The 14,716-nt window shown below is 36.5% G+C and overlaps 2 protein-coding genes across 3 annotated transcripts; both read right to left on the bottom strand.

The window, feature by feature from the left end:
• Nucleotides 1–656: 656 nt before the first annotated feature.
• On the bottom strand, nucleotides 657–4,017 carry LOC113302770 (kelch repeat-containing protein At3g27220-like). Its single transcript, XM_026551713.1, has 7 exons — nucleotides 3,630–4,017; nucleotides 3,347–3,529; nucleotides 2,478–2,707; nucleotides 1,825–1,995; nucleotides 1,540–1,645; nucleotides 1,165–1,371; nucleotides 657–1,054 (listed from the first exon to the last, which is right to left on the bottom strand). The coding sequence occupies exons 1-7, from the start codon at nucleotides 3,816–3,818 to the stop codon at nucleotides 890–892; spliced, it is 1,251 nt and encodes a 416-aa protein (XP_026407498.1). The 5' UTR covers nucleotides 3,819–4,017; the 3' UTR covers nucleotides 657–889.
• Nucleotides 4,018–4,841: 824 nt separating this feature from the next.
• On the bottom strand, nucleotides 4,842–7,544 carry LOC113302787. Of its 2 annotated transcripts, XM_026551742.1 has the most exons (4): nucleotides 6,863–7,544; nucleotides 5,716–6,730; nucleotides 5,383–5,464; nucleotides 4,842–5,211 (listed from the first exon to the last, which is right to left on the bottom strand). In XM_026551742.1, the coding sequence occupies exons 2-4, from the start codon at nucleotides 6,555–6,557 to the stop codon at nucleotides 5,002–5,004; spliced, it is 1,134 nt and encodes a 377-aa protein (XP_026407527.1). In that variant the 5' UTR covers nucleotides 6,558–6,730; nucleotides 6,863–7,544; the 3' UTR covers nucleotides 4,842–5,001. The 2 variants fall into 2 exon arrangements, with proteins under 2 accessions (XP_026407527.1, XP_026407525.1); XM_026551740.1 differs by having other exon boundaries at nucleotides 5,716–7,544.
• Between the last annotated feature and the right edge of the window lie 7,172 nt (nucleotides 7,545–14,716).

Raw genomic sequence — 14,716 nt, 5'->3', positions numbered from 1 at the left:
CATATGGTTTATGAATAGAGTGTTAACTCCTTCAAGCCTTTTAGGCTGTTGTTTGACAAGTATTTCTTGAAACTCAAGAGATTTCTGCAATATGTCCTTGAGTCCCTGTACTTCCATCTTGGTCTTCTTAAGTTCTTCAAGGTAGTTGTGAAGCATGTGAACGCCACAATAAGAGTTAGTCCACAACATCTGACATTCCATGTCCCGCCAACCATTACATACTGCCATCATTAAGAGTATACACTTGCAAGAGTTTGTAGGTTCATTGTAGTCGACCAATATCCTGAACAACTCGAGGATCACTTTCTACCCTTACTTTTTTAAACCAACTTTTACACTGTAATATTGTTCTTGCGAGATAGAGAAGAATTAATTAGAAAACAATACGAATAAATAACTTTCAAGCACATTTTCATAGAAGTAGATTTGGATGTATATGCATTAACAAAGTATGCAACTCACCTGTAAAACGGAGATTCGGGTAGGAATAGGCCATTCCCAAATGCGGGTAGAATAGGTCGTTCCCGAATTTAGTTAAACTATTCCCATATCGATATGGTGTAAAATCTTGCTTAACACCTCGTTAAGTCTCGAGCGATAGGATGACAAACAGAAAAAGGATACGAAAAGAGTAGATGTCCCATTTCTCGAGACGGTTTGGACAAAAATAGACGTTGTGCCTCACTGGATAGCTTGGAGCCTCGGACGCTTTCATGAACGAGTAAGCCAGATAAATTTCATCTTACATGTATTATACAAAAATGATTCAGGAACTCAAAGTGATCAATGTGGATGTAATTTAATACTCTAGATATCCTAGACTGGTAACACTAGTAAAAAAAATGGATGAGGACCTAAAATAGGTATACAACAATGGGGACCATTATCCTCAAAAGTTCAATTTTGTTCGAAACATTTGAGATATGACTTTTCGTGGTGCTGGATCATCTAGTCCTCTGTCCCGCTGCCCAGATGTGAAGTACAGCCAACATTCCCAGTAACCCACAAGAGTGGTTTTTACCCGGAAAGGCATCTTCCCAACCACACTCCATTTCTGTAAAAATTACAAACATCATCTTCTTCGTTCTCACAAAATTTAAAAGGAATAAAAGGCGGGAAAAAGGAGGAAAAAGGACGTAACAACTTTACTGCAGATTCCCATACCTGTGTATCCAAATTAAATCGGAACACTTCACCAGTCAAGATCATCTTTTTGGTAACAGGGTGCTTATCAGTTGTACCTCCCACGATAACAATGGAATTATTGACAATAGCCCATGCAAATTCTATATGGGAATCAGGTTTTGGCATGGAAGGAAATTCCTTCCACTTCATCTCATCATCCAACATGTAAACATCACCATACACTACCTGGATACAATCATAAGAATAGGTGAGAGCTGGAAGCTAAAGAAATATGTAAGATCACAGGAGAAGGTAGAGCAGATGAAATAACTGAGTACTGAAATGGTTATATGCCAAACATATTATTTCCCATCATAAACCATTTAAAAATGCAGGAGGCATCATAAAACATACCTCATGCCTACGGGAACACTTAAATATAGGTGATCCAGGTTTGGCCATGAAATCACCTTCTTGACCACCAATTACATACAGCCGGTCATCAACTACAACACAAGCTCTGCAAGGTGAATTTCAGATGAAATAACATAAGTTTGATAACGCCAGAGGAATCATTATTTTTATCCAATAATTACATGCCTATACTGTATAGAGTCTATACCATCTAACAGATTTTAAACAATGAGTAAGAACTCAGCAAAATAAAAAAGACAGGCAGGAAAAATGAATAATGCAAACCTGTGAGGGCCTCCGCGGGGTATAGGTATTTCAGTTCGCCACTCTTTTTCTAAGACTTTTCCATCCTTTACCGAAATACTCCAATGTTCTAGTGCAGGTTCATGACGATCCTCCTTGCTACCACCCATCACATGCAGCCTCCCTCGCCAAAGTGTGGTTGCTGGGGCATATCTGAAATTATCAAATTAGAATTCTCCCTTTCAATAGTGAACTTCAAAACTTAACAATTATACTTCTCACTAGTTATAATCTTATTAGTAAAAAATTCTCATAGCAATAAAGAAATAGAATCAAAGCCAGTAATAGTTTTAGCAGTCTTTAAGGGAGGACTGGAGGTGTTGCATATTTTGCATCACCAGATCAAACATACCCTGCCAAGTCTTACATATATTATGAGAATATGCCTACTCTTGAAGAACGCAGTCTTTGTAATTAGCATGGTTGGGGAAACCCGTAACACTATACTATCTGAAATATGTGTCTCTAATATCTACTTTTGGATTTATTATAAATGTTTGTAAATATTTGCAAAAGCTAAAGTATGTTTCGTAGTGAGACTAGATGTTTGATAAGATGCTCATGCTTACTTAAAACCATGCAATGTTTCGAAACCAGGAACTGAATGCGCTTTGAGGAATCGATCGAGACATTACCTAGGTACTGGTAAAGAAGGCATGTCTCGCCATATTTTGGTCCTTGTATCCAACACGAACGTACGGGCTGTAGGTCCTCTACATTGTGGACCATATTGCCCTGTGACTATGTAAATGTATCTGCCATCTGTTACCATTCCCAAATGTGAATGTGCCATTTCTGTTGGCATTGGGAAACTTCCACCCCAGGTATTATCTGTAAAGTTATAAATATCGACATGGGAATGCACCTGTAATATAAAAAGAAATGTAAGACCAGGTGATTAGTATGAACTGTGGAACAAATCAAATTTATAACGTGTCAAAGAAGTGTTAGGGCTTCGAACACAACTAACTTTGTATATATGTCTCACCATGCCTTGCTACCAGTGAAAAAAAAAATGAAGAAAAGCTTCCTTAATTTTGATAAAGCTTACAAAAGTATCACGATTCTCAGTTTGAAGACTAAACAGGCAACAGGATGGTGACTTATTGCAGTTGTTACATCTTTTATGCCTCCATATCTATAAACCTCGAAATAAACTACAACATACAAAGAAAAGTGCAATAGCAGGAAACCCAAGCATTGTGGCAACCGCAAACAAAAAGTAGCTAACTTAAAGTTTCTGAATCAACACATGTCCTTTAAAACATATTATTCTCTAAAAGAAATTGACAAGAAATGTTTCAACACAATATCACAAGTGCAAGCAATGCAAGACGACAAAGTTATCACTAATGGTGTGTCAATTTAACTATCAAACAACGATATTTCTATGAGGAATTTCATCGAATACAATTATATCAAACCATCTCAATGAATAAGCCAAAAAATGATGTTTTTTTTTACTTGGTTCCTAGAAAATTTGAACATAAGTAAGAACGCTCACATTATCAATGTTAGCGTAACCCGCAAATACAAACAGCAGATTCTTAATCTGTATAGCTGCCCCATCGAGCCGAGGAACCGGTGCTGATGCCATTTCTTCCCATTCTAATTGTGGTGCATCTATATCAGCAAAAGTTGCTGACAGAAATCTTTTTGGATCTTTATGAGTAGAATTCTTATAACTCTACAAAAAAATCCACCCCAAAAGAAAACACAGTTAGAAACAATAAATTAAACAACAATAAAAAAAACATGGGGTTTGATTGATCCAGAAATTTATTTACCTTTGGGGAATTGGGTATGATAATATTTGGTGGCGATTTATTATCAATAACCCAATTAGATAAATAAGAAGTAGATGAAGCCCATAAGAAATCGACGATGAGGGCAATACCAAGAAGAGCTGCACAAGCTAAGAGAATGATGAGTTTTGATGTTGAACTATGCTTTGTATTGTTATTAGGTCTCGCCATTTCATTGGAATTGGTATACCTAAATGAATGAACCAGAGAGAAATGGTGTGAGATTTTAAGAAAGACGAGGAGTATAAATCTGGGTAAGGGGAAAGCGCGGGCGCTAATGGTATTCTGATGTCGGTTGGTGAAATCAAAATCCCACTTCGCTACCCAATTTTTTTTCTCTTTTTCTCTCTGTTTTCCTGCTTTATTCTCTGATCAGAGATGTTTAACAAAATAATAAAGAGATGTTATTTAATGACCTCTCTTTTGTTTTTATCATGTTCGCAGTGCGGCAGTGCCCATATACGTTATATATACAGCCATACAAGACCCTTTTGAAAAAAATACTTGGGAGACATACTGTCTGCCGCTTGGGTAAAAATTTTTTTACTTGCGATGTTGAGATTATTCAGTTGGTTTTGAGTTGGGTTATCTACCTGCTGTATATAAACGTGAGGAGGCCGTTTATACCTTAGGGCCACTCCACTCATTGCCATAATGTTTTGAGTTGGATGCCCATATTCTAACAGAGACAGACAAAATACCTCGTAGAGATAAATGACTATTTGTTTGTCTTCTATTCTCATCTAAAACAGAAGCCGAATGAGATGGGAGTTTTGGGTACTAACTACTCCATAGTGGTTTTGGTTTCTTTTGTGGCTAACTTATTTACCTTGGTTATTACTTCCCACAGCCCTTGTTCAAGTCTTGGTTTTTCTCCTTGATGTAGATTCAAGATTCCAATGAATTGCTCATAAGTCATTGATTCATTCCAAGGCATTGCCGATTTTGTGGGAGACCGGAGCATATCTAATCCAAATTCGTCATAATCATTATGAATGCCAAAAACACCAGATTGTGATATTTTAACTTTAAGGTTCATGATCGAAGAAAAACCTTATGTTTTATGAAGCACATAAATAGCTTCTTGCAGACATTTAAGAAGTAACTTTGAATCAAATTTAAAATTTCGTACTGAATAGTTGAGGAAGAACGTGAAAATTTATCATCATAAATTTAATGACCGGCTCTTAGAAATGATGAACAAACAAATAAATCAAAATTTTAATAATTAAAGAACAAGGTTTTCAGACAAAGATGAAGAAAAGTAATAATACAGAAACAAGAATTAACAGTTAGTAGTTGATATAACATGATTAGATGACTGACTATTACATTGTTTTCAAACCCTTCATCTTTACCAGCAGCGTGAAGGCAGTTTAATGGAGAATGATGAAGGTAAGTGACCAGTTCTTCTCATATAATCAGCCTTTTCAGCAGTTTTTGCAGCTTGTTCATTCAGTTTTGCCTCCGCATTTGAAAGTTTTTCTTCTGCAATTCTTCTTGTTGCTGCAAGTTTGTTAATCAGCTTTTCTTGGGCTCGAGATTTCAACCTTTCTGCTTTCACCTACACATACAGAATAAGAATGCCACATGAGAATTTATTTGAAGTTTCATCGAAAACTTGTTTTCTTAGTTTGTATGGGGCACAAACTAAACTGAGTTACAGGAAAGAACTGTTTTTAGCTTTACATCTAATTAAAAACAATAAGTAAAAGTGCAAGTAAAATGAAAATACCTCAACCCTTCTCATTTCCATCTCAGCTTTACGTTTTTGATGGTTTTCCCAAGCTTGTATCTTCACTTCTTCGCGCTTGCACCTGTAAACTACACACTGTTAACTAAAGGTCTGCAGAGCTGGAACAAGGAATCTGGAATTAGCAATGAAAGATATCTGACTGGATATTAGTTTCGAAAGCTATGAACCATACAAATCTAGAAAACAGCGGGTAATACCATATGGTGAACCAAACGCTACTAGAGAGATCATAGATTCACCAAGCAGTTGTACAGAACATGGTCGAAACAGTTGCTGCAAAAAACTATTTGAACAAAAATCCTGATAAATCACCTTGCCATATATTTTGCACGTTCTGCCTCGTCCCAAGCCATCGCCCGAGTTTCTAGAGGATTAGGCTTTCTTGATTGCTCTACATTCTTGTTTTCATATACCTGACACGCATGAGATTCTTCTTCTACTCTGTTTGGCCACCTGTTCGCACCGCTGTCCCTACCAAAATGCATGACTTGATCAGTTCTGGTATCTGTTGATGCAAGAGCAGATTGGTAGCTATCCACAGATTGTACCCCTACTTGACATCTCTCTGGAGTAGATGATCTGGAAGAGATAGGACTTCTAGCTGTAGGGCTTCTAGTTGCAGGAGTCCGAGTTCTCATTGGAGTACCTGTTCTAGAAGGTTCTTGACTTGCAATGGGAGTCATTTCCGTCCCCATATCTCTCACACAGATCGACCGGATAGCTGATGCTGCCTCTTCCAAAGACATATTAATTCGCCAGATAGTTTGATTTGAATCAACATTTTTTGTCTCCCCTTCATCTTGGATTGCAATTCTTGGATCTTCACACCGTTCATCATCACTACTATGAGAAGAATCTTTCTCCCTTTGAGGGACAGAATCAATCAAGCTCCTGTCATCAGCATTAGAATCACGTGGTTTGGTTTTTGAGTGAGTTCTTTCTCCTCTTGACAATCCACTAAGCCATTTTTGAGCATCATCCCATTTCGACGGAGTCGGTTTACCTAAAGCCATTCGATGATGAGAACTGCCGCGATTCACTCTATTTCCTTTATGAAACTCAAAATTAGTAGCATTATTATTGCTTAAAACCACCTCTTTCGATCCGTAAATACATCCATTCTCTTCCATCGGTTTCACCCCCATATGTTTCATTCTGTAACACCGATCTGACCGAAATAAACAAACAACACTTGATACTGGTACTACTCAAATTCTACTTGGTGTATAATGTTCTTCCACTTTCCCGTCCCGTTTCGGTAAATCATTCTATAGCATTGTCAGATTGGAACTATACCTCCATTGTCTCTTAAATCATGCATAAAGTTCTGACTTACCATAGACATATAAATGAGTACTAGACAATGCAACAGATATGTTACAGATCTTATTGTGAATCTTACTCGCAAATTATCTAAGATCTTGAACAGAGAAAGTATGAAATCTTAACACCAACATACCTTGTAGATTCAAGAATTGCTTACTTCAACACCAATTATCCTCGACCAAATGCCCATATAATATTCTTGAATGTAAACACACCCAAACTCAGATCTCACGAAGTCCAACTAGTTACAAAAGCACAAAACATGAAAAGAATTTGCAAGCATTGAAACCTTGAGAAGGGTCTCTTCTTAAATTCTTTCAGAAATTAAATCAAATACTATATGCTCATCACTGCATAATCAAACCACAAATTCCAAAATCCTTAATATGAATCGCCAAACCACGCAAATTCAGTAGACCCAGATTGTATTTTTATCTTGTTGAATCACTGATAACAAAACCAATGGATATCTTTGTAAGAGAAAGGAATCACTGTACACACAACCAGACAGAAAACAGAGCAGAACTACCAGCCAACTAAACACAAATCCAAGAAAAAGGGTTTTTTTGCAGAAATGTAAAAAGTTTCTTCACAGTGAATGAAAAACCTTAAAAACCCATGTTACACTTTACAGAACTGTAAAAAGTGTTAAAAGATGTGAAAACAAGATCTATCAGACTGGAAAAAAACCCAGAAAATAAATGAACATTTACAGTAAGATAAAATAAAGGGCCCAAAATTGAACACATTGGAAATAGTGAGCCTTTATTTTCTTTCTTTTTTACTGAAGATTGAACCCACGATGAAGAATCTTGAAAAGAGTTGCTGTAAATATGAAAAAGATTCATATTGTACTCTGTACCAGCTCTGTTTCCCATATGAATGAAAAAAATGGAGGGAGAGAAATTAAAGGAAAAGAAAATGCGAATATTTTTGAAATATCAGTAACAGCTACTGGCCGTTAATAAATAACACGTGTATGGTGCTTAGTTGTGTGTATACAGTTCTGCGTACTTCACGTGGAGTTGATGGGTCCATTACTGTGATTGTCTAAATTAATTACTTAATGTAGTAATTAGATTTCTGGCAGAAGAATTCAGAGCGAGAGTGTGAGACTGTGAGAGTGAGATGGTCCTGTCTGATCTGACCAACTAGCCTTAACTAGGTCAACATAAAATTCACCATGTTAAATTAGACTTTTTAGAGCGTATCCTATGAGTAGTCCCCAAACGAAGACTATCTCTTTCGTATGAACGAGTGAAGTCCTTATGGACAAAAATGAAAGGGAACACTAAACGGGGGATTTTTTCTTGTTAAAGAAAAAAAAAACTAAAAAAACTCCTAAAACGGGGAAAGTCCCCCGTCGAACAAAAAAAAAACTAAAAAAAGTTCTAAAGCGGGGGACTGTCCCCCGTCTAGTTCAAAAAGTTCCAAATGTTTTTGACGGGGGACCGTCCCCCGTCTAGTGTTTCACTACCAACCACTCGTTCAGTTGAACGAGTGCATGAACGTGTTTGGGAGAAAAGTGGGGTAAAAACTACCATAGGAGCCTCAAATCTGCTCAAATTGGTAGTGCACTCTTTCAAATCTGCTCAAAGAGTAAACTCATGAGTCATGACCCATAAACAAAAAAAGATTTTTGATTTTTGATTTTTGATTTTTGATTTTCGTGTCTGTGATCTTTGGGAAATTCCTATAACAATCAACAAAAAAAGATTTTTGCTGAGCCACGTGGATGAACAAACACGTTTTTTCACTATGGTAAATCAGAGTAAAATCAACAAATCTGGTTTTTAGGGTCTCATTATGAATTCTTTTTAATATAAAATCTTTGGTAGGGTAGAGCTAAAGTTTAAAAATTGGATTTAAGTGAGATAAAATAGGATAAAGTGAGATAAAATAATATTTGGGAAACCGAATTTGAAGTGAGCGTTTTGGGGAAAAATGCCGACGGTTTTGGTAGAAACGCCCGTGGATTTTCTTGGTCCACGCGTATTTTGTAGGCCCGCGCATCTCTTTGTTGAACGCCCGGTTGATCTACTGCCTCACTCAACAAACCCAACAAACCAACAAATTGGTTTGTCCATCCATTTTTCATGTTTGTTGAGTCCATAGTGGGAGCAAAAATGAACAAACTTATAGTTTGTTGAGTCCAGAAGAACTGCTCTTAGATCAGCATTTTAGACTAGAACAGTGATGTCATGGTGGGGAGGGCCGACCGAAGAAAAACAAAACACCGCTGCAATTTGACTATAAAAGAAATTTTGTGCCTGAAGTGTATCACTTTTCCTGAAGCGGATGGAGTACATCGTTTTATAAGTTGCAACAGAAAATTAGTTGATGCATAAACCAAAATATGGATGCATGATGTGTTATACATCCTCTGTGGTAGTTTGCATAATGGGTATGCATTCAATTTTCGAAAATTTGTGCATAAAATGAAAGTATCATTTTTTCTGAAACTGAGAGAGTACATGATTTTATTAATTGCAACGAAAAATTAGTTGGTGCATAAAACTAAAGTATGCTACATAATGTATTATGCATCATTTGTGGTGGTTTGCTTAATGGCCATGCATTCAATTTTTGAAAATTGTGCTTAAATGATAAACACCTCCGAATTTTTCGTAAAAACTCTTAATTGATATTATTGTTTGTACTCATTGTGTAGATCTCTTTAAAAAATTTCAAGCGAAATAAAATTTGTAAATTCCAAGGCACAAATTTTTAAATATGTTAGATTCTAATTTGCTTGTCAATTATATCCCTGAAAAAAATAGGTTACATAAGGAATTATAATACAATTTGACTCTTATACCTATTTGCCCTTCTTCTTTGGTTTAATTATGAAAATGTCTAATACCTATTTGCCCTTCCTCTTTGGTTTATTTACGAAAATGTCTAATACCTATTTTCCCTTCCTCTTCGGTTTATTTACGAAAATGTCTAAAGGAAATGAAAAAGCGAGGTATAACAACCACACCCAATATTTCGCTTAGCAATCTGTATGGACTAACTCCAATATACTTTTAACATAATCAACTAGATAGTCAGACTCAATCTTAATAAAAGTATATCAAAGAGTTATATCTCTCTTTATCGATTCAATACTTACTCAAGCAAATAGAAATCTGCGAGTCTAACTGAATACAAGAGAAAACACTTGAACGGTACCAAAGACCAATGTTCAAGGATCAATCAATTTCAATCAACAACCAAAGGTTGGATTTCCCAATTGATCGATTCAATGCACAACCTGTGATATTTCAATTATATAACAAAATATAATGCGGAAAAGAAATAACAGAGACACCAAAAGTTTTGTTAACGAGGAAACCACAAATGCAGAAAAACCTTGGGACCCAGTCCAGATTGAACACACATTGCATTAAGCCGCTACAGACACTAGCTTACTACAAAATAACTTCGGTCTGGACTGTAGGTGAACCCCAATCAATCTCACACTGATCCAAGGTACAGTTGTGCTCCTTACGTCTCTGATCCCAGCAGGATACTACGCACTTGATTCCCTTAGCAGATCTCACCCACAACTAAGAGTTGCTACGACCCAAAGTCGAAGACTTTAACAAACAAATTTGTATCACACAGAAAAGTCTACGGTAATAGATATATCTGTCTCCCACAAAAATACCTACGAGTTTTTGTTCCGTATTTTGATAAATCAAGGTGAACGGGAACCAATTGATAACCCGGACTTATATTCCTGAAAAACATCCTAGTATTATCAATCACCTCACAATAATCTTAATCGACTAGCGAAAGAAGATATTGCGGAATCACAAACGATGAGTCGAAGGTGTTAGTGACTTCTTTTATATCTTACCTATCGGAGAAATCAATCTCAAGCCAATCTTACGATTGTACTTAGTACGATGGAAACATCAAAATCAGATCATAAAACCACAGAGAAAATAGTTGGGTCTGTCTTCACAATCCCAATAAAGTCTTCAAGTCGTTAACCTACAGGGTCTCGAGAAGAAACCTAAAGTTAAAGGTGAAACGACTCTAGCTAATACACTAGTATCACACAGAAGGTGTGGGGATTAGGTTTCCGAGTTGCTAGAGTTCTCCTTTATATAGACTTTCAAATCAGGGTTTGCAATCAATGTTAGCTTAGTAACAAAGCATTCAATATTCACCATTAGATGAAAACCTGATTAGATTCAAGCTAATATCTTTCAACCGTTAGATCGAACTTAGCTTGTTACACACAAATGAAATGCATGTTTATTTAGGTTTGTGTAACCGTATCCAAACATGTACACTTAGTTGGTTCAACAGTAGTTAACCAAATGGTTATCCATATGAGCACTTCCATATCAACCATATTCTTCTTTACCACAACTAGTTCGAATGACTCAAATGAACTAGTTAGAGAGTTGTTTAATTGCTTAGATCTTATAGAAGTATACAAGACACAATTGAAGCAAAAACGATTTGATTCACTCGAATCAATTCATGAACTTTATAGCCACGGTTTTCAATTAAGTTCACGAATAATCGTTTTTAGAAAATAACCAACCTAAGTACCCGAAATGGTACGCGGACTTAAGTACCCGGAATGAGTTTGTTTTCAGTTGACAAACTCCAACATATTTTCACGGGACGTGAACTTCCGATGGTGCGCGTACTGGTACGCGGATTTTGGTTCTGGTTTTCCTAAGCAGCAAAGTACGCATACTTTGGTTCAAGGAATAAGGATTTACACACATATGTGTTACCACACAATGTTTATATCCTTCCAAGGTTATATATTCTAAACTCTCATTTCAATCACTAAAACATTCTTAGAGGATGTTATATGGTTTTTATTCACAAACCATTTTTCGTCAAAGCCATTTTCAAGTAATTGAAACTTAATATGACTTTCGTCATTAGTAAAGATGAACTTGGCCAAAGCGAAAGCTTACCAATACATATTTCGAGAAATAGATATGCGAGATAAACTCGGCTCGAAATAGCAAATGTGTATAATCAAAGTCTATATAGCAATACGACTTTTGTATCAAGATAGGAGATAGAGTATATAGACTTTTGAGTGATAGATAAGTTCAAGTTTCCACATACCTTTTAATCGATGAAGTTCCACAAGTTCCTTGAGTAGTTCTTCGTCTTTGTATGATGATCTCCATGGAGTATTGAGCTCAACTACACTTTTTATCCTAGTCCGAGACTTAGCTATAAGTAGACTAGAAATCAATACTTACAGTTTTGATCACTAACATTGACAAACATGCTTGAGATAGCAACGCATGCGAGTTCGACCGAGCAGTGCTCTAACAATCTCCCCTTTTGTCAATTTTAGTGACAAAACTATCAATACATATGGAATACAAAATAGATAAATAAAATTTATAGCTTATCTTCCACATGTTTGATCTCCTTAGTTCTTCAACATTACTCGAAATCTTCGTCACTTCCAAGTACTCCAATGATTCCAAAGGTTGTAAGTTTAGTATCATCGTTGTTGAAAATCCGTAGCCATAACAATGAGAAAACAAGAATTCTCAATCATTGTTAACAGTGTCATAGTATTATTATACAACATCAAAGTTCAATTGTATCACAACTTCGACAACAATACTATGGTGATATGTATCACTCCCCCTTAGTCAATACTCCATCTTGATGTAATTTTGTAGTGGTAAGTAAAGTGTTCGTTTCTCGGACTTGTTGAGACTGATTTCAGATTTAAAAATAGAAAAAAATAAAATTAAAGAAAATATATACACAATGTTTGTCACGAAATATCGAGAGAACTGGGACTCGGGTTTCCACCATTAATCACATTCAATTGGTTTGTATATTGATTCATAACAATTCTAGCTCTTCTATGGACTCTATTTCTTTTCCAAAGGTAGATTTTGTAAAAGATTAATTGTAAATCATAAGCATGACGCATCAAAATCTCCAAGTCTAAGCATACGTCATCAGACAAAATCATAACTAATTAATAAAAATCATAAAACAATTAAATCAATGCAAAAAGTCATGAAGAATCATTATAGTTACTAAGAAATTGTGAAACATGGCTTCCTCCGTCATCCCAGTGTTGGAGTTTAGATCCTCATATTATTCACGTTCTCAAAATAGGTGTTTCTAGCTCAAAAGTGTGAAAAACAAGAGAAAACTAATAAAGCAGACAGTTTGCAACACTAGAAAGGCGTTACAAACAGATTGTTACAATGGGTTTTGAACTGTTACAGAGAAAAGATGACAAGCTTGTGATATATGAGATCTGTTGAACAACGATACTTCTGTTGTGTTGTTTGAATAAGACTACCTCTGCGACTGTCCTCCTCTGTCCAATGTTCTTCAGCTTCTCTTCTTCACCAGCAGCAGGTGAATATTTCTGCAACTTCACCTGCGCTTCTCTGCTCCGATTCTATCGACCCCAAACTCTAGACACTCCTCTCTGAGTCGAACCCCATCTATTTATATACCACAGGTCATATGAATCCCGAGAATATCTTCCTTTTTCTTCTCTCCCAGGTTCCGTAACTTTCTGCTGTTTTCTTTACTTTCACGCCTCTCTGATTTGGTTAAAACTCTTCAAAACAGAGAGTAAAATCTCTCGAGAATATATCCTCTCTTAACTTCACATGTACCTTCCCTTTAATGAACAAGAATTCCCGGAAATATGCTAACTTCCTGTTTTACCCAACTCGAAGATATTTCCTTCTATTTCTCTTCTGCACGCGTTAAACAGAGTCTGGGCCCTTCTAAACCTTTTCTTATTCGAAAGATACGAATCCTGGAGGAATATATCTTCTCTTTGTTGCACGTAATTCCCATATTTAGACACGCAAAAATCCCGAGACTTACCACTACCTGTTTTGCGTCAAATCAATAATCATACCTGTTTAATCGAACAAAACTCCTATGTTATCCATGTTCATCACTAACAGGCCAAAATAAATCCATTCCCGTAAAAATCTCTTGTTAAATCTCGTCCAAATCCAAACCAGCAAATACGCAGAGAGTTGTAACCATTTTCCCGCCAAATTTATTTTTTCAAACGGAGAAGATGACCTCCCCCTATCCAGACTTGGGTGCATATAGCAGTGAGGTGCCCCTTAGTAATTGAAGTACCCCTTATCCAAACTGAGGATCCGAATAGTAATTTTCTCCCACGAGCGCAAATACCACTTCTCGAGCCAATTTTCCCGCAAAAGCTTATTTCTCCAAAAACACCTACAAAGACATAAAATAACCAAATAAGTACATAATCGAGCACTAACAATATATACAATTGAGATCAAAATAGACACGTAAATGCGTCTATAAAATACCCCCAAACTTATTATTTGTTAGTCTTCGAGCAAATCAAATCTAGAAAATAAAATCCTGACTCACTGTCGCAGGCATCGTCGGTTGCATTTAGCGTATGCAACAAGCCTGTAAACCCCTAGGTGTCCCTAGTGGCGGAGTGTTGTCTCCGGAGGGCTTGCCAGAGATAGACCCACAAAACCTTTACACTCCAGACCCTAGCTATCTACACAGAACCTTGGAAGGCACTAAAGAATCTCATTGGTTGGCATACTTATTGACTACATGAGGAAGTACCCTGATGCGAAATTCCAATTGTTGTACACGAGTTCGCACTCAAGCATACTAAAATTCATATAAAGTGACAGAGCTCTACTCAGATAGTCGCATCCAAACTCAGAATCAAACAAATCACATGGATAGATTAAGAAGATGGATATAGAAAAACATAGATGGTTTTGATGTTGACTAAGGTGAACGGTGTTTCTCATATCTGTCTGAAGGCCACTGCCATAATGAACCTATCCTAATGGACTGAGATACCGGTCTGACTAATATCAACACACTGGCATATACAAGGGTACCAGTGGTCGATAATCCTAACTCTAGGTCAACACAACTGGCATATTCAAGGGTTCCAGTGGTCGACTTTATTGAATTTATTCCAGTTGGTCTGATGGTCTGGTCTCAATTTCTA

The sequence above is a fragment of the Papaver somniferum genome, chromosome 8, assembly GCF_003573695.1.
Source record: "Papaver somniferum cultivar HN1 chromosome 8, ASM357369v1, whole genome shotgun sequence".
In the NCBI taxonomy this organism is placed as follows: domain Eukaryota; kingdom Viridiplantae; phylum Streptophyta; class Magnoliopsida; order Ranunculales; family Papaveraceae; genus Papaver; species Papaver somniferum.
The sequence above is the reverse complement of the archived record's forward strand: the minus strand, read 5'-3'. Positions and strand labels throughout refer to the sequence as shown.

Bases quoted from the DNA above. Each gene is read 5' to 3' on its own strand.
- LOC113302787 (XM_026551740.1), bottom strand. From the start codon at position 6,557: ATGAAACATATGGGGGTGAAACCGATGGAAGAGAATGGATGTATTTAC. The intron at 5,465-5,715 runs GTGATTTATCAG...TGTAGTTTACAG, and splicing joins CGTGCAAAATATATGGCAAG to GTGCAAGCGCGAAGAAGTGA. The intron at 5,212-5,382 runs GTATTTTCATTT...CTGTATGTGTAG, and splicing joins TGGAAATGAGAAGGGTTGAG to GTGAAAGCAGAAAGGTTGAA.
- LOC113302770 (XM_026551713.1), bottom strand. From the start codon at position 3,818: ATGGCGAGACCTAATAACAATACAAAGCATAGTTCAACATCAAAACTC. The intron at 1,996-2,477 runs GTAATGTCTCGA...TGATAATTTCAG, and splicing joins CCTTCTTTACCAGTACCTAG to ATATGCCCCAGCAACCACAC. The intron at 1,646-1,824 runs GTTTGCATTATT...TTCACCTTGCAG, and splicing joins CCCCGCGGAGGCCCTCACAG to AGCTTGTGTTGTAGTTGATG.